Here is a 26,020-nt window from a genome sequence, read left to right on the forward strand (position 1 = left end):
GTCAGAGAGGATAGGAAATCACATTAGCCTGTAAGGTAGGGCAGATTGCAATGTGATTTCATGTGATTTAATAAATGTTAGAAAGCCTCCAATCAAGCATTCTATAACAGATCAGTCTGCAAACTTGTGATTTCAGAGTTAACGTTAGCAGGAGCTTGTTTTGATGGTGGGCTCAAGTGTGCGTAGACGCATCCAGCTTCTCATTTCGTACAGCTAAAAGGTAAACGACAGCTGATCTCTGGCTGTGTGTGAAGCCGGCTGAAACGTGACCATTCATACATTTCATTTTCCATTGCAGCCTCAGTTTCTTTGACTTCTGAAACTGTTTTTCCTCCTCCCCCTGCCCTTTGCTAATGTACATTCTTCTAAGGAGGGGCCGGGGGGGGGGGGAGAGAACATGCTCTAGTGCTCCAGTTTCAGAATGCAAAGGTATGCTGTTATTTGTCACCGTGCCCAAAAAAGTCCTTACTCAGTAACTTTGCCAGAAGAGGGAGAGGGAGAGAGAGAGAAGGCAAATGTTCCCCCAGCTGTTTCCTGTCTACAGTGTCTGTGTAATGTAGATAAATGTGAGGATTTTCTCTAAATCCCTCTTCTGTTTGCTAAATCTCACTGTCACTGCTAAAATCAGTGCAGATAGAGCCTGCGCAATGGAATAAAAGTCCTCAATATTGAAATGTGACATTGCTCTCAACATCTCACCTCTCTCTGGATTTCTTTTCTTCCCTTTTTTTTCTTCCCTCCCCCACCTCATTATTACTGCTAACCAATTCATTTCCAGAGTTTGCACTTAAGAAGCAATGGAAAAAATCAACAGTCTTTCAACACAATTATTTAAGTGCTGCTTTTGTGATTTCTTGAAGGTAAATCTTTCTTCCTATTTGATTTTTCTTTTTGAAGAAAATATTATGATTATATTGTGTGTAATCTGATTCTGCTTAGAAGGCTGTTATATGCACTTTTTCCCAGTGTCATTATTTCTGTACTAGGAATTTTATTTCTAAACTGCTGAACAGACAGTTTTAGCAGATGTGAAGAATGACTGCATGTGATGGTTGTTCTGAACACAGCTAGGTAACTGATGAGGTAAAGCTATTGCAGGTACTTAGGAATTCAGCTTGTATTGGGGAAACTTTTTTTGCAAAAATTCTGGCTAGGTTGTCATACCTGAAATTTCTACTAACGTCATTTTCTGTACCTAGTGCTGCTAGCATGGAGCAAGAAATTTTAAAGTTTCTCTGCAGGTGCAAATGCTGACACTGTGATAGCCATTTGACAGCATGTAGCTGGTTCACTTCTGTAAGACTGCTACCAGCATATGCACAGAATTAACATTGAACGTACAGCTGTTTTCTGACAGTGTTGTACATTTACTTCTTTTTAATGCTTTCCTGTTAAGTCAACATTAAGTTTGTTTTTCCTTTTCTAAAACAGAAACCATGTACAGCTTTTGCTGGCTATGCAGATTGATGATAAGATTAAGTTATTCTGCATTAAGGAAAGTAGAGATGTCTTCATGTCAAGCTTTATTTTGCACTCTGCAAAGAGGCTTTTGTCAGACAAAGTTGGAGATGGAATTTTTATACCATATTACTAGTCATTGCTCCTTAAGAACATAAAAAGCTTTTTAGGTTAATTTTGGCTTCAGTAGATGCACTGACCTCTGTTTCTCTCAGCTGGCCTTCACTCAAGTTTCCATTCTCAGCAAGATTATATCCTTCAAGAACAATTTTTTTATTTGTTTTGTTTTTCCATTTGTAGCAGGATTTTGTACAGCTGACACAGTCTCTAAAGCAGTAGGTGCCAATTTAGTTTTGCTTTTTTTATTATCTACGTAGGATTTATCCATTTCATTTTAAGATGGGGAAATTTTGTAACAGAAGAAGCAAACAGAATGCAATGCAAATCTTGCTGAATTCAGTAGCCATTGGAGAGTCAGTGCATCCTTTGCTCAGTTTACTGGAGAGTTAGAATTAAACTACTGAAGTTGTGTGTGTGTGTGTGTGTGTGTGTGTGTGTGTGTGTGTGTCTCATTCCAATATACTACAGATTCCAAATTGCTGTCATTTAGCCATGGTCTACTGAAATCAACTGAGCTATCCCAATTTATAAGTGAAGACAGCTTCTGTCAGTTTTGTGTGCATGACCTAAAAATGGTAACTGAGAATCACATCTGACTAAGTTTTAAGGGACTTACTCCCTAGTGAGTCTAAGAAGGACTGCAGTTTTAGTCCAGAAGTTCTAAGAAGGGTAAAAGGCAGAAAGAGATAAGCAATATATTGTATGGGTGCTTTCCCCAACATTCTTTCACATTTTGCCACCTGCGTGGATTCTACCCCCAACTTTCCTTTCCATTCTGCTGCCTGCATTGATTTTGCTAATCCCCTTCCATGGGAACTAGAGGCCGTGTGACTTGTGATTTTCGGTTGGGAAAACCATCCATATAGACCTCTTGTTTAAATCTTCCACTGCATTACTTTGATTGCATCCACTGTGTTAGGTTATTTCTATATCACACGATGTGTCTAATAACAGATTGATGATTTGTGGTGCTGTCTTTGAAAGCAGGGCAGCTTGCGTGTGTATTTACTTAGCATAGGCTGATACTTGGTTCTTGGGGTTCTTGGGGGCAGCCAGGCAAATGAATGCATTTTAATCTGTGGCATCCCTGCTGCCACCACTGTGTCTCTGAGAAATGTTTTCAGTCAATTGAAAGCGTCATCTGTTTAGACGAATCAGCGCTCACCCAAATTTCGCTGGAACATTCATATGTGCTGCTTGATTTAAAGCTTGTTGAATGGGAGGAGTTGCAGAAGGGCAAAGAAGGTGTAAAAGCCATGGAGCAAGCCATCTGTTGGCTTCCTTAAGTGCCACTGTTTTGGACTGCCGCTTTCCAACTGTAGTAGACACTGGATCTTCTCCTGAAGGAGAGATTCGTGAAAATCCCAGCTGTAAACACAATTGGTCATTCATTATAGGGGTGTTTAGCCTTCCTTGCACTGTCCTGAGTCAGACTCAGAGTCCAAATGTAATCAGATGCTTCGATAAAACTCCACCCACATGGCAGTGCATGCTTTTAAAGGCCTCTGTTTCCCATTCAATTTGGACATACAATAAATTGGACACACCCCGACCAATTGAAAAGACCAGCAGCCAAATTGTTAGATCATCGTAAGTATTTTCTTATGAATCCCGCCATCCCCATCTAAATGAAAAAGAACGGGAAAGGTACAGAAGAGAGTATTATTTCTGTCAGATTCCTGAATAATCTTTTAAGGGACAATTTTATGTTTTGCAGAGCTAGGTCCATAGGTCCATTTGGCCTAGGAGCATATGAATCCATCCCTTTCCTCCAAGTCATTGATTGTTTTATAATTTGTCGGGGTGGGGGAGTGTTGAAACTCTTGGCAATTGCATTGTGTCATATTCTTGGCTTGCACTAAAGAAGGGGGGGGGGGGACATGGAGACTCTGTATCTTGTCCCAGAACTGATATTTCATTTACAACGTAACTCTCCTGAAAAGTCTTTTAAAAATATAACATTGCTGAATGAGGCTTATGTTTGAGGCAAGGCCAGATGTGAATTAAGAACACCCTGCTAAACACACAGTGTTCTTAGACAGATACACAATGCCATTCCGTTGAGACCAAGATGGAAGAGCTCTTTGAATTCCATCCTTGGAAGCAAGAGCATGAAGTCAGCAGGTGATTTACCTCTGCACGCAACAGCTTTTAAGATGTCATTGAACAAAGGAAGTGATATTATTAAAACATAGCCTCTTCAGAGCTTTAAGAATGAAACACAGAGGGGCTTTACTGTCATGTTCGTGCATTCAGGCTTTTTCTTTTCTTTTGCCAATTTATTTTTTAACATTACAAATTTGAGGGAGGATTCATGTTGCAAATGCGAAGAAGGGGTATTTTCCAATCACTCCTTGGTGCATCTCATTTTGGTCTTTGTGTTGGATGTTTTCATTGTATCAATGTCATTATGATAAATGAAAGTGATGATTCCAGCTTCTATACTAGTTGTTTTAATACAAACTAGCAATTAACCCACCAGTCATAGGTGGGCATAGAGGGTTGGCTTGCAAAGAGCAAGGACCTGTGGACGGGCAACACATCTTCACTCACTCTGTATTAACTATGAGCTCCCTAAATGGTAGGACCAGTCCAGGTGTCGCCAAAGGTAGATTCTGCCCTTATACTAGCAGTGGGGAACCATGTTCCAGATGTTGCTGGGATCCAGCTCCTATCATCCCTGTCTGTTGGCCATGCTTGGTGGGGCTGACGAACAACTGGAGGACCACAACAGGTTCTCCAGTTGTGCCTTACAAAATAAGGTTACAATGTACTTTCCCAATGAGAGTGAATGGCAGCCATATGGGGCAAACTGAAAGGGGACAGTACCGAGACCAAACCTGCTTTACAGCCATGGTGAACCCAGCCATCGAGAATATCTCCTTTTCCTATCTGCATAGGCTCTTCTGGATCTGGGGTTTTGGCCATGTTGGGGTACGATGCAGTGCTAGGGGAAAAGTTGAGAAATGTCTTATATATGAAGGATTACTCAATATAACAAAGTAAGGTGTAGGATCATGATGTTTATGTAGCCAAAACAGAGCTGAGAAACAAGATGGAGGTATCGGCGTGAGTGGGGTGGGGGTGTAGAATCACAGAATTGTTGACTTGGAATCATCTAGTCCAACCCCCTGCAATGCAGCAATTTCAACTAGATCATACATGACAGGTGGCCATCCAACCTCAGCTTTAAAACTTCCAAGGAAGGAGTGACCACCACCTTTCATGGGAGTCTGTTCCACTGTCAAACAGCTCTTACTGTCAGAAAGTTCTTCCTGAAGTTTAGTTGCAATATCCTTTCTTGCAACTTGAATCCATTGGTTTGGGTCCTAACCTGCAGACCAGGAGAAAACAAGCTTGCCCCACCCTCCATGTGACAGCCCTTTAGATATTTGAAGATGATTATCATATCTCCTCTCCATTCTCAGTAGGCAGAAAATGTTGAGCATCTCTTGCAGGGAGGTGGAGAAAACCAAGGAGATTCAGAATGGAGTGTCCTGGAAGAAGTCATTAGCAGCTCACTGGAACAGGTCCCAGCTATATTTCAGAATTCCTATCTAGCAGGTGTTTAGGTGTTCCCAATTGCTTCTGAATCTAAAAAAACAACCATAAGAAGTGCTTTTGTGCTTTGATGGTGCTTGTGTTTGCCATTTCCGCCTGGTCCTTCAAACGTTCTGGGGAAGAATTTGATTAAATTGTCACTGATGTCCAGGAGAGATCAGTACACTGCAGCTGCTTTGTGCTGCTCCAGTAACACAAAGCAGCTGCTAATCCTAATTTAAACAGCATTTATAGAAGGGTTTAGAGCTGCTTTGGTAGCTGGACCACACCCAATCCATTTGGCCTTGCCCTTTGCAGTTGAACCATACTATATCTGTTGATTTAAACCCTCTGCAAACTGACAACTGTAACACTGCCTGGGTTTACCTATTAGCTGCCAGGATCAATAAGATACTCAGGGTAGGGCTCCTGTGCTTTTAACTGTTATGCAAAAGAGAGCATTTTGGGGGAGGCAGGAGCAACTCTGTGAGTTAAAGTGGTTAGAGAAGCTTTGCAATGGCACGGGAGTTTGTCTTCTGTTGAATCTGGCAACTCCCTTTTCCCTACACTTTCAGGAATTGTCTTCATAACAAAGGGACTGGAAAGCCTTTAGAGACTTTGGACATTTTCCGTGTTTTTTCTACCCCTCCCCACCCTACAACTTCCCTCAGAGGACTGATTTGCATGACCTTTGACTGCATGGGGTGTGGCTTGGCTTGATCCCTGCCCTGGTTGCCTCACATATGGTGGGAGAATGTCCATTTTCAACCAAGGGAGGCTTGAGTCCAGGCCTCTGTCTGGAAGCCCTAGGGCAGCTCTCTGTGCCTTTCCCCCACCAGTCCCAGATATGTGTGGGCAAAACGCAGTTGCTCAGGGAAGAATGAAATGCACCCAACACATGTTCAGTGGTGCCCTGTTAATGACTTCACATGTTCCAGGGATGCGCCCTATATTTGAAAGTGGTAGCTTCTGTGACTGAACCCGCAAACGAGGTTTAGCTCAAGTTAAACCCTGGTGGTGCAGAATTAGGTTTTCTAATTCTGCGCAAGCCACACAACTGGGCAGTGCTAAAAAGCTGACCAGGCAGGCGGGAAGACTCATTGCCCCAAACATTACTTATCCTAGGACCTTATAAGATATTTAATTATCGTGAAGGAAAGCAAGGGTTTGCGTATAACTTAACATTGTCACATTTATGCTGCATTCACATTGCAGTTTATTCCATTTACATGAATTTTCCCTGTTAGTTTCCACATTACATTTGAGCTTTCACATGCTGTAAAAACCACTTCCAGTGGAATATGGTGCAAGTTTAGCACTCATTTCCATACTAGTTATAAAGGGATTTATTTATTTTTTCTGCAAGCAAATAATAAGGAAAAGAACATTGAACTTGTACTATATTACACTATAGTCCCAGAAGTGGCTTTTACATTGTGTGAAATCTGAACTATGATGAGGAACTTAACACTTAGGGAAAAGTCATGAAAATGGAATGAACCGCCATGTGAATGAAGCATAGTCTCTGTTTCAATATAATGTGAGCTATCTTGGATGCAACTCCTACAAGTCTGAATCAACATCTGGGGACCCAAGGTTGGAGAAGACTGGCGTAAACAATACTGAGCTAGATGGTCCAATTGTCTGACTGTGTAAGGCAGTTTCCTATGTTCCTATATTCTATGTTCCTATATTCTGTGGTGCTGGATTGAATGCAATAAATCCTCAGGCTTTCCCAGCTATTAGTCATAAATGGGCCACTGAAGGAAAGATTAGGCCTGGAAGCCTAAGTCCTTCTCCCACCTTCGTTACACCTTTGGCCTGCCAGCATCTGCATTCCCATACAATATGTTTTAAGGGTTCACCCAGAACATAAAACATGACTGCGCAGAACATAATTGCAAGCATGATATGCAGGTGTTCTTGCCCAGGAAACCAGCAATGTCACTTTCCATTGCTCCTGTCATGGTGGTGATGCCCTGAAAGCTGAACCAGCTTCTTGCTGTGGTACAAGATGAAAAGAAAATTCATCTCTTTACTCAGACCAGCATCTTGATATTCCCTCTGCATGGATCCTAAGTCTTATTCTTAGCCCCATCAATTAATGAGGTGAGACGTAAGGAAGGATTTTAATCTACTAAACTAAAGCTTGTAGCCCCTGTTGTGTGCTGTCTTGTCTATGGAACCAGGCTTGTGTATCCAACAACACAGAAATTCGTCCAGGACACCAAGTGCATAGTGGGTTCTCATTATCAGCCACAGTAGACTAGACTGGGGGTTCCAACTAGCTGTTGCATTGGGGAAAGAATCACCCCAGCAGAAATTGCCTACCAAGCAGAGATTATTGGGGGTGTACTCTGTGATTATGGAAACAACATATGCGCTTGGTAAAAATGCACCCTGCACATACAAAGAAATCCCTCTACTATCAGGTCAGCAGGGACCTTTTTCAGCCGAAGGGCTGCATTTCCTCCTGGGCAACCTTCTGAGGGACCGTGTGCCAATGGTGGGTGTGGTCCAAGGCAAAAAGTGGGTGAGGCAATGCATGTGACTCCTTCCTTTCGTCAGCAGGCTGCATTCCAGCCACACATTTACATACATCTTTCAAGAAAATTAAGATGTGTTATTACGGTTCAAGGATACATCCTACCCAGGCAAAAGCATTCAGAGCATGGAGCAGGACAGCTAAGGGATGTGGCCTGGTGACACTCCTGCGGGCCGGATAGAGATGCCTTGAGGGCCACATTCAACCCCCAGGTCAGAGGTTCTCCACCAGTGGTCTAGCCTCACCAAAACTCTTTGGGCCCTTGAAATTCCCCAGATGCTATCATCTGCGGCCAAATGCTTCTGAATTCACTTTTCATGTCACTTCAGGTGAAATCTAGTGGTGTTCCAGATTGTGTGAGACCCGTTTTTGAATTTATTTTATGGATTTGTTGCATTTATATCCCACTTTTTCTCCAAGGAGTTCAAGGTGGCGTACGTGGTTGTCCCTTTCCTCATGCAATCCCCACCACAACCCTGTGACGTAGATCAGGCTGAGTGCCAGTGACTGGCCCGAGGTCACCCTGTAAGCTTCATGGTCAAGTGGGGATTTGAACCCTGGTCTCTAATGCTCTAACCGTAACACTGGCTCTCTAATGCTAACGCTCTTATCGAATCTCCAAGTTTTCCCTTTGCCAAATTTGCTTTAAAGTTCACTGTTGTCAAGAGCACCAGGGGTCCTCCTAACACATGGCACATGGCAACCAACTCTCACAGTAAATGGGAGGTGGGAGAGGAACAGTGTGGACCTGGTGGGTGAAGCAAGGAAAGAGTGCAGAATGGGAAATTTCCCAAAGCAGGCCATGCTTCAGGATTCTACTGGGAAACTCTGATGCAGTCTCTCTCTCTCTTTTACTTCTTTGGCAGGTGAAGATGCACACTGTGTCCTACATTCATCTCTTCTACTTTGGCCTGTGTTTGCTTACATTAACCAGCTCCTCTTCTGCTGCTGCTCCGGAGACACTTTGTGGTGCTGAGCTGGTTGATGCTCTTCAATTTGTCTGTGGAGAAAGAGGATTTTATTTCAGTAAGTTTGAACATTTGCTACCATTTCCCTCGTACGATCGGTTCTAATCCCCTCTCCCCTCGTTTTTCATGGGGATACAGTTATTTGAGGCTTGCGTGTGCATAGTTCTAGCAAACCACACACAAAAATGTGGCTTACTCTACTGAACCCCAGAGCTCTTCAAAATCCAAAGGTCAAGGAAAGCACAATATTTGGTCTAAGTTCAGCATCTTCCCTCTGCCCCCCACTCCCAGTAACAGGGCTGGATTTAGGTTTGGTGAGGCCCTAAACTACTGAAGGTAATGGGGCCCTTTATATGTCCAGCTGTCCTTCGTCAACAACAAATGGTTGCTTTTTTGTGTTGAATATATGCTATGTGGTAATTTATGGGCCTAATAGGTATCAAAAGCCATTTGCACATAACAAAATATGTATTTTATCAAAGTAATTGTTGAACTGAAATACAGTAGTAATTAATACAGGTTTTTTTCCTTTACATTTTTTTGGGGGGGGGGGTAGGGCTCTAAGCTATAGCTTGTTTAGCTTATACATAAATATGGCACTGCCCAGAAACCTTTAACACAGTTATTTCCCTCATCCTCCTGTTGTATTTGCTAGGATTCCCACCCCCACCCCCGGTTCTTTTTTCATGGAAAGGTAGAACATGTTGCATCTGGCAACTCTTGAGAAGTGCAGTACAGCACTTTTAAGCAAGTGACAAAGAGGGTTCCACATCACGTTGCCAAACGCGCTTTACTACAGCATCTGGTCTGAGCGGTTGTATGAATTAATGTTTATTGAAGTGGGAAGTGTGGGGGACAAGAAATGACTGCATAAAGCAACTGCTAGGGGATGAGTGTTTTGCATTGATCAGTCCTTGCTGCTATTGCCTTGGCTTCAATAAGATTGGGTAGCAGGGATAAGAAAACATCTGCATTGGCATCTAGAAAGCTAGGTGATCATGTGACTGCCATGGATAAAGGCCATTACTTGGCCGGAGAAGAGCACTAGTGTAGCTAAGCGGCTTCTCCTCTCCGATCCTTAAGGTGAATTCAGCTAATATCTATAAGAGTTTCGGTCTTTTATTAAAAGGATTTGCCCTTGGTTATCAATAGTGGATCAGTTGCAGAGTAGTGATATTTAGCAGCTAGGAAGCTACAACATATGCCAGGGTACAGTGTAAATGAAGCACACACAAGGCTTCCATTCCAGAGGCACATGTGTATAAGCAAAGTCTTGTATAGCCGAATGCTGCTGGTTGGTGGGGGGTGGAGACACCCCCATGCAAAGGCCCTCCCTGTCTCTCCACTGATTCCTCAATTTCTTTGTTCATTTGTTCTCTGTTGCTCCAGGGGCCTGGGCTTGAACCCATGGGTGGAAATGGCAAGGAAACGGATTTGGATTAAACATTAGAAGAGACTTCCTAGTGATAAGGGTTATTTGACAGTGGAACAGCCGACTGCCTTGGGAGGTGAAGGGCTCTCCTTTGCTGGAAATGTTTAAGCTGAGGCTAGACAAGCATTGTAGTTGCATCCTGCATTGCGGATATGGCATTGAGCAGGGAGTTGGACAAGGGTCACATCCATGCCGTGCATTTAAAGCACTCTTATACTCTTTAACAGTCATGAAGAATCCTGAGAACTGTAGCTTTTAAGGGTGCTGGGACTTATTAGCTCTGTGATGTTGATACACTTCACAAACTGCACTTTTCAGGTTTCTTATGACTGTTAAAGTGGTTTAAGAGTGCTTTAGATGTATGGTGTGGGTTGTGACTCATACACACACACACACACACACACACACACACACACACACACACCACTGCATTAGAAATATATAAAAAAAAGCATCACTCTTTGCGGGAGGTTAAAACTGAAGCCCAAACAATGGATATTTTGTTGTTCAGGAGAATGCCCAAGTGGAAAACTCTTGTCTAATGTTAGGGGGTTCTTTATAATGCTTTGCCTCACTTCTGAGGTCTGCCTCAGTTGCCACCACAGGAATCAATGTGATAACTGAAAAGGTAGAAGGTGTGTTCCTGAGGCTGAAATTCCACATCACTGGTATGCTAAGTATGAGTAAGTCAAAACTAAGTGTTGAACTACTGAATGAGTAATGTGACAAGGTTTGGAATCTTAGCTATGGGATAATAGGCAAAAAAAGTTACTTGGTTTGTGCTCCTGGGGTGCTGAAATCTTTCTGTAAATGTACCCAAATAGAGAAAGAGAGAGCAATGGCAGCCTCATTCCTATGTGTGATATACAGTGGTATCTCTGGTTACAAATGCTTCAAGTTACGAACTCCACTAACCCGGAAGTAGCTGCTCCTGGTTGTGAACTTTGCCCCAGGATGAGAACGGAAATTGTGCACCAGAGGCGTGTATGCAGCGGGAGACCCCATTAGCGAAAGCGAGCCTCAGGATAAGAACGGTTTCAGCTTAAGAACGGACCTCCGGAATGAATTAAGTTTGTAACCAGAAGTACCACTGTACAGTTACAACTCCCCTTGTGTACTCTTTTGAAGTGTATACAGTGGTACCTCGGTTTAAGTACACAATTGGTTCCGGAAGTCTGTACTTAACCTGAAGCGTACTTAACCTGAAGTGAACTTTCCTATTGAAAGTAATGGAAAGTGGATTAATCCGTTCCAGATGAGTCCATGGAGTACTCAACCTGAAGCGTACTTAATCCAAAGTATGAGTGTAATTGGTTCTGGAAGTCCGTACTTAACCTGAAGCGTACTTAACCTGAAGTGAACTTTCCCATTGAAAGTAATGGAAAGTGGATTAATTCATTCCAGACGGGTCCGCGAAGTACTTAAACTGAAAGTACTCAAACCAAAGCATACTTAAACCGAGGTATGACTGTATTATATGAAAAAATAAAAGCACTGGATATTGCTATGCTATTATAACTCAGGCATACATACATCCCCACACCACCTGTTTTGAAACTCCACACATTTTGGGGATTAAAATATTAACAATTTATTTCATTATTAATCACATGAGTGCCACATTCATCCTAGGCCAACCCTCCAGGGCCACATGCAAATTTGATAGACCTGCCTATAAATGCAAACACAATCAAATTTCTCTCCCTCCCTTGATGGGAGTTGCATTCCAGGAACATTGGGAAGAGCACAGATTTACCTGCACCAAGCCACTGACATATGAATGAAACCTATATGTGTTCTATCTCTATAGATGGCCATGATATACAAACTTTTTGCCAGTGTTCAAGCATTAAGTGCTTTGGAACTTTGAGACATTGCAATGGACATAACAGTTTCTGGACTGAATGTCCAGGAGACTGAAGTTCTCTGTTTGTTCACAGAGCAAGTCTAGCTGCATGGGATGTGGGCAATGCCAGTGCAAGCTTCCACCCACCCTTCCACCAATGGGCCTTAACCCTGACACAGAGGGGCAATCTCTAGGGGCAAGATAGCACTTCATTCTACATGCTGATTTTTTCCTTTAACTTCTCTGCCAACAATGCCAACAAGTGTACCAATTAATGAGTGCTTATTTTGTTGGTAGGGGGTTGGGGGGTTTTGGAGGGGAAAGGGCTGCAACGTTGACATAGGTCCATTGTCCACTAGACGGAATCCTGCAGTTGGGGGTGTATCACCTTATGGCTGCCAGCTATAAAATTAATGTTCCATGTAAGGTCAGGTCCAGAAGTTACTGCTTGGGTGGAAGTTCTCCAAGGAAAACAAGCTGCTCAGGAAATGCTTATTCAGTTGACCTTACTTTGCCATCTGAGTCAGTCCATGCTCAGGGTTAGAGAGAGGCCACCATTTGGCTGACAAAGAGACATCCTAGCCACTGGAGAGAGAGAAATCCAGTACTGTGGTTTTTCAAGTGTACAAGTAAGGCCACCTTTAGGAAAGCTGAATTTTATCTTTTCCCTCTGCGTGCCTGACTTTGCAAATGGGATATGGTACTCTTTTTTCTGTTTCCTTTATCATAGCCTTTCCCTCCCCATTTCCTGCCCCACACCACTTATAAAAACATCCATGGAAACATCACCGATCTGCACTCTCCCCCCCTCCCCGTCCCGTGTCATAAAATTCAGCTCCCAAATATAAAATTTTTGCTAGGGTAGACAGAGATCCTGAAAATGATTGTATCTGGTGTCAAAACGAAGAGAGACGGAATTCTACCTACTAATTAAGCACACTGGACAATCTGCTCCCATTCGACTGATAAAGCTGGTCTTGGCAGGAACCACATTCTGATAACACTGAGAATATGAGATGGCACTAAGCCCTTGAGGGTGTGAGGGTTTCAGCACACATTTCTTTTTGCCAGGCACCATTGGTTGTTAATATATAGCTTCTGAATCATTACCCACTCAGAGGTCTTGGGACAAGGTGGGCTAGAAATAAAAAAATGATCTTCTGTTAGAGGGCTCTTGCAATCAGATCTCAGGTGGCACTGCAGCAAATTTTATAATGCTCCGTATTTTTTTTATGCAAAAAAGAAAAGAAAAAAATCCTGATTCCCACTATTTCACAATATTTTCCACTCACATCCATTGCTCCCCCGGAACTGCTGCTGCTTTTGAGCCATTTATTTTCTTCTACTTTGAAAGGGCTGTGTTTCAAAGAGCAGGGGCATTCTCCCTGGCCAGAGTTCTAGATTGCATTTTGAGTCTATATGAGTAAGGATGGCTCCCTGGTGCAAGAGTTCAGTCCCCAATGTGTGTGGAATGACAAGTACTGCAACAATGGCACCACTGCCCATCCTTTCCTCCTTCTTAGGTAAAGGTAAAGGGACCCCTGACCATTAGGTCCAGTCGTGACCAACTCTGGGGTTGCGGCGCTCATCTCGCTTTATTGGCTGAGGGAGCCGCCGTACAGCTTCCAGGTCATGTGGCCAGCATATATTAAATAAAAAACAAACCAATCGCTTTGCTGTAACCACGGCTGGGGAGCCTGTGGCTCTCTAGATATTGTTGTACTCCAGCTACCATCAACCCTGCCCATTGGGCATTCTGGTGCAGAATGATGACAGTTAGCATCCCACAATATCTAGAGGGCAACGGATTTCCAATCTCTGGTGTAAAGTCCTTTTTAAAAATCTGAGAAATTCACCTGCTCCCTCAAAGCTCCTGAGCACCCCCCCCCCTTCATGGGGAGTGAAGCAGAGGCGTAGGAAGGGATGCGGTGGCTGTGGTCTGCCCCGGGTGTCATGACTGAGGGGGGTGACAAAATGGCAGGTGAGTGGGCGGCACACCTTGCGCTCGGCGGCAGCAGTTCTTCTGACCTGGCAGCAGAGAGCAGCCCTCCTCAGCCGTGGTGAGGGGCACCCAGCCGCAGCAGCTCCGTTGCCGGGTCATGTCTGACCCAGCTGCGGAGAGCAGGAGGAGAGTGAGCAGCTGCTTTCCTGCCCCTCTCCTACCCTGAACTGTGGCGTGTGGGAGGGCACCCTCCTTGCCCTGCCCCCCTCGGGAGTGCACCCGCCCTGGGCAGTGCAGACATATGCTCCGCCACTGGAGTGAAGGGCCCCATTAAAGGGGGAGAAAGATCATCTCAACACTAGATACCCCAGCAGTAGACTGAACCGTGGACCCTAGGAATCTGGGTGGAGTTAACACCTTTGATTACTTCACTGCATGCTTAGATCCTGAAGGGATGGATGTTGCTGGACTGCAAATTCTACCCTTTTTGTTCACTGGTCATGCTGGCTAGGGCTGATTGGAGTTGTAGTTCAATACATCCAGAGGGCTCATTGGCTACCTGTGGTATAGGCAATATAATGCTAAATATAATGGTCATGCCAGATCTAAGACAGTTTCCTATGTCCCCATATGATTCTCATACTAGAGACTATGGCTAAGACAGTTGTTGTTGTTGTTGTTGTTGTTGTTGTTGTTGTTGTTGAGTCGTTTAGTCATGCACTCCTGTCTTCCACTGCCTCCTGCAGTTTGGTCAAACTCATGTTGGTAGCTTCGAGAATGGCTAAGACAGTAGTAGCTTGTTTAAGGCTACCTGGTAAGACGCAAGAGTTCAAGCAGAGTCTACCTATTCCATGGTTCAGCCTCTTAGCCTCTATGGCACTGAAAGGCTTGATTTATATGTAAACCTATACACAACTAAAGAGAGAGGAATATTATTTACACACACACAGAGAGAGAGAGAGTGTGTGTGTGTGTTGAGAAAATTGTCCAAAGATACAACAGGCAGGGTGAACCAAAGAAAGATGTAAAATGCAGAAGGAAAACTTGGCCATGAGCAGCTAGGTGATAAAGGACAAGTCATATTTCACTGAGTAAAGCAATCTCAAACTGGTTGCCAAGTAGCACCAGATGTTTCCAAGTTGTCTCTCTCTTCTCTCTTTGAACAGCATTCCATTTTGCTGCTAAAGCAAGCTGTTTGGTCGCCCAAATTCCATGGCATGGTGAAATTGTGGCTTTCCAAGCTCACAATAAGATGCCTGACAACCAGTATAAAGCTTTGTGTCTGAGCCTGTTGGCCCCTGGGGCCCAAACAGCTGGAAAATTACCTGAAATCTTATGTCTTTTTCAGAAGGAACCACAGGTATTCAAGACAGGATTTTGACATTTGCACTTTTTATTCTTTCCTCTCTTATAATCATGCTACAGATCTATAACTGATGCACTAGATTTGACCCAGCAGGGGTGCATGGCTAGCAAGCATGCAAATAATTAACAAGTCTGGGTTAAAAAAAAAGGAATTAAATATAAAGCTGGTATATAAAATGGATCCTGGGATCCAAAGTAGGATAAGAGGGAATGCTCAACTAATCTGTTCAGAATAGCTGTCTCTTGCTCTCCTCAAATTTAACTCTGAAATAGTCATTGAATTTAACTCAGAAATTCCGGTTCCCCAGATTACGAGTCTACCGCTCTTAACCACTACACCACACTGGAAGAAGATTTGGCCTCTTTTCTTCTCATGTGATGTTTTGGCAATAGCACAATTTCAGAAGCCTGCAGACATTTGCGCCATGACAAAGAAGCTGAGCAATAAGGAGCAACCCTTTCTCTCTGCCTGTCCCTATGTGCTTCCGCTATGAATTGTCATGTATGAGAAACAAGGAGGGCTTTGGGAGACAGTGAAAGGCTGGTGTGGAAGGGAAATTGGGAATTCTTCTCTAGCTCAGATTTTGATCCTAGCTGGGGAAGCAAGAATTAAAAGCTCACCTCGCATTTGAGGCTGGTTTTTACAAACTCCAGGTTTTTAATGGAGCCTGGTTCAGGAGAACTTTGCGAGCAGCTCTGTAGATTTCACCTGACTTTGACAAATTATAATAGCTGGTTCTCTTTTCCTAGTATTTTGCATGTGATCAAGATAAATAGCACACTTATAAAAAAACCCGTTGTAGGAAGGGGCCTTCATGTGTTTTGCTTTTGTTTTCTGCCTCTTATCGCAAGAACTCAAGCAACATACTCAGCTTTTACGGTATGTTGTCCTCAGAACAACCATGGGAGGTACACTAGGCAGAGAAATGGTTCAAGAACATTGAATGGTTCAAGAACTTCAAGAACAGTGAACTTGAAGGTTCAGAGGGAATTTGAGCCCAGGTCTATGCTCAACATTCTCTCCACTCTATCAGGAAATACTAACTTCATCAAGAGGTGTGGGGAAAGATGATCCCAGCCAAGTTATTCACAGACCAGAGCCTCTGCCTTCCCACTGATCACCCAGATGTAGCAGTTTAGCTAGGGAAAATTCATTCCACTAAGAAAGGTGCCTGCCAGGTTAGAAACATTGCTTTCTAAAGATGACGTCTTCCATTTCTAGAGGAAGATAATAATTTTCTCACAAATCTATAAAGGAAATAACACATTTTTATCATTAATTTGTTTTTTCAAGGTCTTGTTACCATTTCCACATAAAATAACATCTCTTGCTCCACCCATGATGAATCCTATTGACCAATCTGGGGGAACGGTGGAAAGTCAGCAACATAATATGTAGTTACTTGTAAGAAAGGGGACAATAGTCCTTTGGAAAGTGGGTCAGAAGCATATTAATGAATACTTGATTGATTCATTCATTCAACAGACCTAGCGTAAATCTAAAAGCAACCATAGAAGTTTTCATTTCTACAAAATGAAATGCATTTTTCCAGTTACAAAAGTCATCTGTGTGCTTAAAGCAAATCTTCTGAGGCATTGCTGGCTTTAAAAATGAAAATCACAAGTTGGAGTTAAAGACTTGGCACTGAGCAGGAAGAATGATCTAACACATGCTTCCTTGAACAGAAAAAGGAATTTCATAAAAGAACTGGGCAGATTTTGGTTTCTCTGATATTCAGCACTCGGCACTGCCTGAATCCATCCATGACGTCATTTGACTGCTGGCTTTCTTGTCAACAAGGCCATAAAAATCCCTAACAATTATGACTGACCTCCTCCAAACTTAGGTATTTTGATTCTCTGTTCAAATCCAATGAAAGTGGCTAAAATAATGACACCAGTTTTATGACACACTTCCTTGAAACTCCTCATTGGGTTGGTCCCCGTTCCCAGCATCAAGGTGCCTCCTCTATACTCATGATGCAATAGACATCAGTATTTGAGGAACAGAGGGATCCATTGTGTCTTGTATGAGATATTTTATTGCCTAAAGCAAAGGACAAAATGGGGCTCACCACCCCATTCCACATACAGAAGCTAACTCTATTGCCAGTTGAATCTTACTTCAGTACTTGTAATGGGATGGCATCCTCCACTATACCCTAGGCCATGGGTTAGTTTAAGGAGGCAATGGCATGTCGTGCAGCATACACAGCTCTGCCCTCTAACAAATGGGAATGGCCAGAGGACTTAGAAGTAGCAGCCAGAGGGCTGCCCCTGCTACCCTCCAGCATCTGCTGAAGTACATGGAAATATTCATGCTTACAGTTGCTTTCATAGGTACCTGAACCCCTCCTTCGTCTAAAGTTTATCTACATGTATGCTGCTTGAAATGATGCAGGGTATGTTTGTAGGTTGGTTGGTTGGTTGGTTTTGCTTTTGACCATACAAAATTTCAGAAAAGAAAGAAAAGTGGATCTTGTTTATGCTGGAACTGATGACCCTTTAAGAATACTGAATCAGTAGGACTCTTGAGTTTGTCAGCATGTCCCAAAGCCTGACTGAGCAAGAATTACGGTAATGAGAGCCACCGTTACACTTTTCCAGTAGTATCCAGGAAGAAAGTTTACATGGAGGAATTTTAACCTTGCAGAGAAGAAAAAACAAAAAAGACCAGCAAGAGGCAACGTTGTGGTCATGTAGACTTGCATTAATCGCTGCTGTTTCTCAACCATTTCTCATTTAACTTGTTCAAATAGTCTTCTTGAGGTAGTGTTGGTGGTTACTTTTCGAATCTGAAAGTAAGGTGGAGTAATAGATGTAGTAGGGACCTCAGTACATGTACTTGGGGTGTGTACATGTGTGCAGATCATGAAGTCTGGCAGAAATATATAAATTATAATGGCAATTCCCTGTGAGGGTTAGCTGCTGAGCGACAAGATTTAAAGACTGTGTGTCAGGTGAAAATAGTTAAAAGGTACGAGAGGGGGATTGAGCTATTTAAGGTTAGAATCAACCATAGTTTGTTGTGCTGAGTGTGTCACCCATGCCTTTTTTGGTGTCATTGATCAGTGCTGTCCTTGCAGCCACTTGGAGCTTGAAACAATCTCTCATGTTCACCTACTGTAGATGTTATCAAAGGGTTAGAGAACACATAAGGCGGCCTTAGAGACTCTTTTGAGCACCTTCCTTGAAGAATCCAATAAATTTGTTACTGAACAGGTGGCAATGTCTCCGAATGCTGTGGTATTTCATAGACCTGCTATGATGGTTAGCTCCTAGTTTTGTCGCCCTAAATAATAACGGGTTCCACTGAGGCTGTGATTTTTGTACTGGTTCATATTTTGTACTTTGTTTAATGGTCGGTCAGCCGTAATAAACATTTGATTGATTGATAGTGTCATGTTGGCAAAAGTTACTTAAAGAAGCACTTGGCAAGCTCAGCCCCGGTTCCTGGCATGACTACCCCCCTTCACTTTTTTCACAGGACCTTAAATACCAAGACAGCCTTGACTTGCTTTACTTTCTGGCATATTCTATTATGTAATCAGCCAAAACCTTTGCACATGATCTCCTCTATTTGCCCTGATATTATTAATGGCTTTGCAATATTTGACCAGGGGTAGCAAGAGTCATTCAGACATATCATACAGTCAACCAAGACCACACAGTCTCTTAATTAAAACCTTTTGCTCAACATGTTGAAGCATATAAGGCAACTTACATAGCAACTGCAATCCAGAGACTTGTTAACATGGGCTTCACGCGCTGTGAAATGTATAATATACAGTGGATTGTGTCTTGCCTCTGGGCCTTTTTCACACCTTATAATTTTCAATATAAATTTTATATTACATGCTAAGATGTAATATCATGAACTGTGAACATTTGAAAATGTATGTTTTGTTTGGAGACATCCATTAAAGAGATTATCCAAAGTTCTTTGAGTAGTCACATGGTAGGAAATCTGATTTTATTGCCATGTTGTGTGTGAAATGGCCTGCCTGGCTACCAGGCTTTACAACACACCTGTGTCTGCTGGTACTTCACTGTCTTAAAAGAGTTGGACAGTGGCTCCTCTGTGAGGGTTTACTGAAGAGATATAAAGGAACAGGGATTAAGTGTTTGTGGTATGATTTAGAATTTTCTGCATTTAGTTTAAGTAATCTAACAAAGGTCCCATCTGCACTATACTTCTAAATCAGTATCATCACCTTAAACAATCATGACTTCCTCCAAGGAATCCTGAGAGCTGTAGTTTGTTAAGGGTGCTGAGGAGACCCTATTCCTTTCACAGAGACACAATTCCCAGAGCTCCCTGGGAATTGGAATTTGTTGTTAAGCCACTCTGGGAATTGTAACTGAAGCAGAACCAGCATGGTTTCTTGCAAGGTCAAGTCCTGTCTCACTAACCTATTAAGAGTTCTTTGAGAGTGTCAACAAGCATATTGATAGAGGTGGTCCTGTAGACTTTCAATGATACTTTGACAAAGTACCTCACCAAAGACTTCTGAGAAAGCTTAGCAGTCATGGGAAAAGAGGTGAGGTCCTTTTGTGGATCAGGGCATAGCTGCCAAGTTTTCCCTTTTCTCGTGAGGAAGCCTATTCAGCATAAGGGAAAATCCCTTAAAAAAAGGGATAACTTGGCAGCTATGGATCAGGGACTGGTTAAGTAACAGGAAGCAGAGAGTGGGAATAATTGGATAATTCTCCTGACAGAGGGGTGAAAAAAGTGGAGTCACCCAAGGACTGCTATTGGGACCTGTGCTTTTTAACTTGTTCAAAAACTTAGGGCTGAGCAGTGATATAGCCAAGTTTGCTGATGATACCAAATTGTTCAGGATGGTTAAAGCAAAATGAGATTGCAAGGAGCTGCAAAAAGATCTCTCCGTACTGGGTGGATGGACAGTAAAATGGCAAGTGCAATTCCCTGTATGCAGGTGTAAAGTGATGCTCATCAGGCCCAAAGCCCTAATTTCACATGTACACTAATGGAGTCTGAACTGACAGTGTCTTGCCGGGAACAAGACCCTATGGCCATGCTGGGTAACTCAGTTAAGACATTGACCGAGTGTGCGTCAGCCGTGGAAAAAGTGAATTCTATGCTAGGGGCCATTAGGAAAGAAATTGAAAATAAAACTGCCAGTATCATAATGCCTTTATACAACTCTATGGTGCAGCTGCACTTGGAATACTGTGTTCATTTCTGGCTACCTCACATCTCCTCAGAAAGGGTCATAGCTGCCAAGTTTTCCCTTTTCTCGCGAGGAAGCCTATTCAGCATAAGGGAAAATCCCTTTAAAAAAGGGATAACTTGGCAGCTATGGAAAGGGTATTGTAGAGTTGGAAAAGGTTCAGGAAAAGGGCAACCAAAATGATCAAGGGGATGGACCAATTACCCTATGTATACAAACTTTGGAGATTTCTCATTTAGAATAAAGGCAAGTAAGGAGGGACATGACAGAAGTGCATGGTTAGGAGAAAGTGGACAGATGTTTTCCTCCCTTTCGTGTTAATACGAAAGTTGTGCTCATTCAATGAAGCAGGGGATTCAAGACAGACAAAAGGAAATACTTCTTCATCCATCAAGCAATTGTTTTATGAAACTCACTGCCACAAGATTTGGTGATGGACAATATCCTGATGGCTGTAAAATGGGATTGGTCCGATAACATGGAGAATAAGGCTGTTAGTGATTACTGGTCACAATGGCTATATGTAGCCTTGAGGTTCATAGACCGTTTGCACCAAAATATCAGCTGCTGGCAGCCTTGCTTATGGCCTTCCCAGAGGCATTTGATTGGCCACTGCAGGAATCAGGATGCTGAACTAGCCATACTGTTGGTCTGATTCACAAAGGCTTTTGTTATGTCCTAATTATGTCCCAGGAAGCTTCCCCTTGCTTATCTGGCTTTCAGCAGGCCCACAAGCATCTCATACTCAGCAGGGTCCAACCCACTCCCCACCCTCAGCTGCAAGCTATTTTGTAGAAGCTACCATAACTCACTTCACCCTAATTGAGGAGGCATCAATTTTCCCCTCACCCCTTAGCTCTTTCGTCACATCTCTGCTGGACTGGCTTCAAACATTATTTTGAGGGCATTTTCTCACATGTGCATCATGCCAATGAGGTTTACTGTTATTCATTATCCTGACATTTATTCTTTTCACATAAAGGCTTCCTTGTTTGTTTGTTTGTTTGTTTGTTTGTTTGTGTGATTGGGCAACTGTATCCACTGCTTCAGCCCCTGGAGGTTAATGGAAAGCTAATTGTTGCATCTATTTTATTTTCAATTTAGCATGGTCAAAATTATTACCATCTCAAAAGCCCTTTAAATCGAGTTATAACATCTCACTTCTGCATCCCTTAAATTGCTGAATTATGATTCAACAGGCTTCATAGAAGAGCCTGATTCCTCCCTCCCCACCCCCTTTACATATTTCAAGTTTTATGTTTCTTTCCATTAAAGTTTCCAACCTTTCTCAGGCGTATTTAGTTTGGCAAAAGGAGTAATGGTGAGTCATGGAAAAGATTTGAGAATGAGCTACTGAAAATGTATCTAATTTCTCTTTGTGTAATTTAGGAGCAGGCAATGGATAAGTGGGTAGAATCACAAAGTAACAAGTGGTTGTTGCGTGCTTTTCGGTCTTCAACCCTACTTAAATTTGATGGCCCAAATGTAGCCTTTCAAAAATCTCTAGGCTAGTGCTTCATTTTCACTAAATTAGATAGCGCGTGTATGTTCTTTAAACACCAAGAGATTAAATTATCTTGTTTTTGATAGGGGTGATGTTGCCACTGCTTAAGCTGAATCTCGAACTCTGCAGTTCAGTGTTACATCAGTGCCATGCTTGGAGCAGATCCCACTGTGTTCAGAGAGGCTTTCTTCTGAGTATACATGCATAGCATGGGGCTGCACAGTGTCAGTCCTAAGCACACTTTGGAAATCAGTGGGATTCCCTTCTGAGTAAACATAGTAAAGAGGCTTCTATCTCTTGCAATCAGAATGACAGAACCTCTGCAGAATTCCTCAGTCCAGTCCAATGTATTTTGGGGTGCCCAGAAATGGAGCTCAACTCTTTTGTGGATTCAGGGCTGTAAGCCCAACAATTTTTGGCAGTTCTAGGGTGCAATCACTGACTATTCACCTCATTTAAAGAAAAAATGAGGGGAAAGGAGCCTCAGGCTTGTCCATTGTCTGTTGCTTGTCTGCCAATTGGCCCTTAATGCCTCTTCCTACAACACTCACTGGGTTCTCTCGCTGTGAGAAGTGAAGTTACAGGGAACCAGGCAGAGGGTCTTCTCGACAGGGGCACCCTCCTCGTGGAACGCCCTCCCGTCAGATGTCAAGGAGATAAAGAAGTACACAACTTTTAGAAAACATCTGAAGGCAGCCCTGTATTGTGAAGTTTTTAAAGTTTGAAAGCAGCTCTGAGTGGCTGGGGAAACCCAGCCAGCTGGGCAGGGTATAAATAATAAAATTATTATTATTATTATTATTATTATTATTATTATTATTATTATTATTTACTACTACTACTCAGGATTCAGCTGTAAACATGTTTTCTTAGTTCAGTTTTCATCAGTGGATTGATATTTACTTATTTATGCCTTTTTCTAAGCTGCCTTTCAGGAAACATTTTTATGAAAAATAGAAATTTAAAACATCAGAAACATGTTTTGTCAGATTGCTGTCTTGTCTAATGCAGAGGTGGAAAACCCCATAATGGTCCCATATGTTGTTGGACCCCTGCACCCCAATAGTTTCTACCAGCATGTCCAATGATTAGGGAGAATGGGAATCTGGCAACATCTGGAGGCTCCATGGTCCCCTTCCCTGGTGTAATGTCGTATTGAAAATATTTTATATTCACTTATGTGGCAATCCTAGTATAGACCAAAAGTCATTTTATTGTCATATTATATGGCTCTTCTCCCAACCCCAATGCTCTTCAGCACAACAACCTATCTACAACACAAAATGGTTACAGCACCTTCACACAACTACAGTTTCTTAAGATTCCTTTGGGAAACCTAAACTTGTTCAAACTTGGTTTAGGATAGTAATGTAGATGTGATCCAAGTACCAGTAACAATAATAGGCCTTACATAAAGAGTGCTGTTGTGGTCATGTCCTACTCGAAGGCTTCCCACAGGCCACTGTGAGAATAGGATTCAGGGCTCTTCTTGAATGAAAGCCAGTGAGTTCATCACTATGTGGAAGACAGACAGCTGACTGAAGTAAACAAAAAGCTGGTTGAGGATAATGTTTCGTTGAAGCTTAAGCCAAGTCAAGAGTGCAAAGTCTCTCAAACTGCTTCCTTTCCATTTTACTTTTTCCTTTGAGGTAATATACAACTGCTCCAAGGATAACCCCACTGCCTGACCTCCTCTGAACTGGAAACTGGAAATGCTAATTGCTGTGGTTGCAATTTCCAAGCCAGTGGTGTGGGCCACAAACTGTACTTATTTAGTCCCATCTTGCCATTTTGTAATAGTTATGTTCTTCAAAAATGACAGAAAGGGAGAAAATGAGAGAGATTTGTGTCAGCAATGAGTAAATAAGTACGCAAGTCCCTTTGCAATTCATATCTCATTGGGGCCATTTTGGACCTAGTGTGTTCTCTTATCACTAAAGTATCTTATCACTAAAGTCCTCACTGGTACCCTAGACCAGGCACCCCCAAACTTTGGCCCTCCAGATGTTTTGGGCTACAATTCCCATAATCCCTGACTACTGGTCCTCTTAGCTAGGGACCATGGGAGCTGTAGGCCAAAACATCTGGAGGGCCGCAGTTTGGGGATGCCTGCCCTAGACTTTCAGTTAGAGTAATGAAATCTCATGCCGCATGTATTGATATATATTACAGTATCTGTGTTCCCTGGCTGGGTCTTATATACCTTGATGAAGTGCTGTGATTGGCCACTGAGTTAATTGTAATCCTATGCTCCTTTGTGGTGTAGGGTCAGAGAAGAAGTAAATAGGGGGAGAGGCTCACTTTTGTGAGGAAAGGTTATAAAAGATGGCCTCCCGGTGGGTAAGCAGGGCATGACAGAGATACCCAGTGTGGAGAAACTGGACAGATAATTTATCTCTGTCTCTCATAATGCTAGACCAGGCATCCCCAAACTCGGCCCTCCAGATGTTTTGGGACTACAACTCCCATCATCCCTAGCTAACAGGACCAGTGGTCAGGGATGATGGGAATTGTAGTCCCAAAACATCTGGAGGGCCAAGTTTGGGGATGCCTGTGCTAGACTGTGGAGTCATCCAATGAAGACCAGACAAAAGACTTATTATCACAGTGCATAGTTAAACTAAGGAATTTGCTGCCACAATATGCAATGATGGGCCACCAACTTAGATGGCTTAAATGGGGGATTAAAAAAAATAACATAGGATAAAGCTATCAGTAGATACTAGTTATGATGTCTATATGTTATATCCAGCACCTAGTTGGCAGCTATGGGGAACAGGAAGCTGAACTACCGTAGGTAGGTCTTTGGTCTGATTCAGCAAGCCTCTTATGTTATCTCCTGAGAAGCTCCATTTTCCACAAGAGACTTTTAACTTAAACCACCTTTGTTACAGGTATAATGTTATACCACCGTCAGGGATAGAACCAACTACTAAGCAAGCATGAACTCCTGTGTTGAGAACAACACCCATTCCACCCCTTCAAAGGCACTCAGCTCTGCTAAATTTTTATCCTTCTACTGCAGGACACCCACTGTCATAGTTTGCACAAGTGTTAGCCCTCACTGCAAAGGGCTCACGGCACTGGTGCATTTTTCCCCATAGGGAAACTGCTGCTGCAAGGAAGTTTAGGAGCAATTCTATCATAGATTGATATCCTGTGCCAGGTCCTGCTAATTTTGTGGGGGGTTTTGTACATAACTGTACAAAATAAATGTTCTTTTAGTCTTCAGCTATGCAGCGTGGCATTATTTTACTGTTGTTGTATTATTATTTATTACTCTACATTATATTTGTATACCGCTCTATACCCGTAGATCTCAGGGTGGTTCAGAACATATAATATGTTGCAGTAATCTAATTTAGAGGTTACCAGAGCATAGACATCAGTAGTTAGGCTTCCCCTTTCCAGATACGGGCACAGCTGGGCCACCAGTTGAAGTTGAGGGAAGGCACTCCACGCCACTGAGGCGTTTGTTGACTCTCATCCAGTCCATTATTGAAGCAAGATGACGGTCCAGAACATCCACTGCTGCCCATGCAGCAGAAAGAAGTAGAGCTGTGTGTCATCAGCATATTGCTGACAACATACTCCAAACCTCTGGATAACCCCACTCAGCAGTGTCATGTAGATGTTAAACAGCGTGGGGGATAAAATCAAACCCTGAGAACTCCATGGGGCTGAAAACACTCCCCAGCAACACCCCTGGGGAAAGTCCACCCAAGTAGGATTGGAACCACCACAAAGATTGCAGCTCCAGAAGGATACTATGGTTCATGGTATCAAAAGCTGCTAAGAGGTTGAGGAGAATTAACAGGGAAACATTTTCTCTCCCAAAAGAGGTCATTATACAGGGTGACCAAGGCAGTTTCTGTATACCAAACGATTGTAAATAACTGGTTCAAATAATATTTTGGTGAAAATTATAGTGCCATCTTCTACTATGTGGCTTTTCTTTGATCTCCGAAAGCTCTGATTATTGCTTTCCGAGGTTGTACAGTGGTACCTCGGTTTAAGTACACAATTGGTTCCAGAAGTCTGTACTTAACCTGAAGTGTACTTAACCTGAAGCGAACTTTCCCATTGACAGTAATGGAAAGTGGAT

General features: G+C 42.8%; 1 protein-coding gene across 2 annotated transcripts in view; it reads left to right on the forward strand.

Annotated features, from left to right (window-relative positions):
* Nucleotides 1–608: 608 nt before the first annotated feature.
* Nucleotides 609–26,020, forward strand: part of IGF1 (insulin like growth factor 1) — a 63,578-nt gene continuing 38,166 nt past the window's right edge. The window contains exons 1-2 of one of the 2 annotated variants that reach the window (XM_035128373.3): nucleotides 609–860; nucleotides 8,530–8,689. In XM_035128373.3, coding sequence (XP_034984264.1) covers nucleotides 798–860; nucleotides 8,530–8,689 — 223 coding nt within the window. In that variant the 5' untranslated portion in view covers nucleotides 609–797. Of the gene's footprint in view, nucleotides 861–3,087; nucleotides 3,169–8,529; nucleotides 8,690–26,020 lie in introns of those variants that run through there. The other variant, XM_035128374.3, reaches the window with a different exon arrangement.

The sequence above is a fragment of the Zootoca vivipara genome, chromosome 9 (assembly GCF_965207765.1).
Source record: "Zootoca vivipara chromosome 9, rZooViv2.hap1.1, whole genome shotgun sequence".
In the NCBI taxonomy this organism is placed as follows: Eukaryota; Metazoa; Chordata; class Lepidosauria; order Squamata; family Lacertidae; genus Zootoca; species Zootoca vivipara.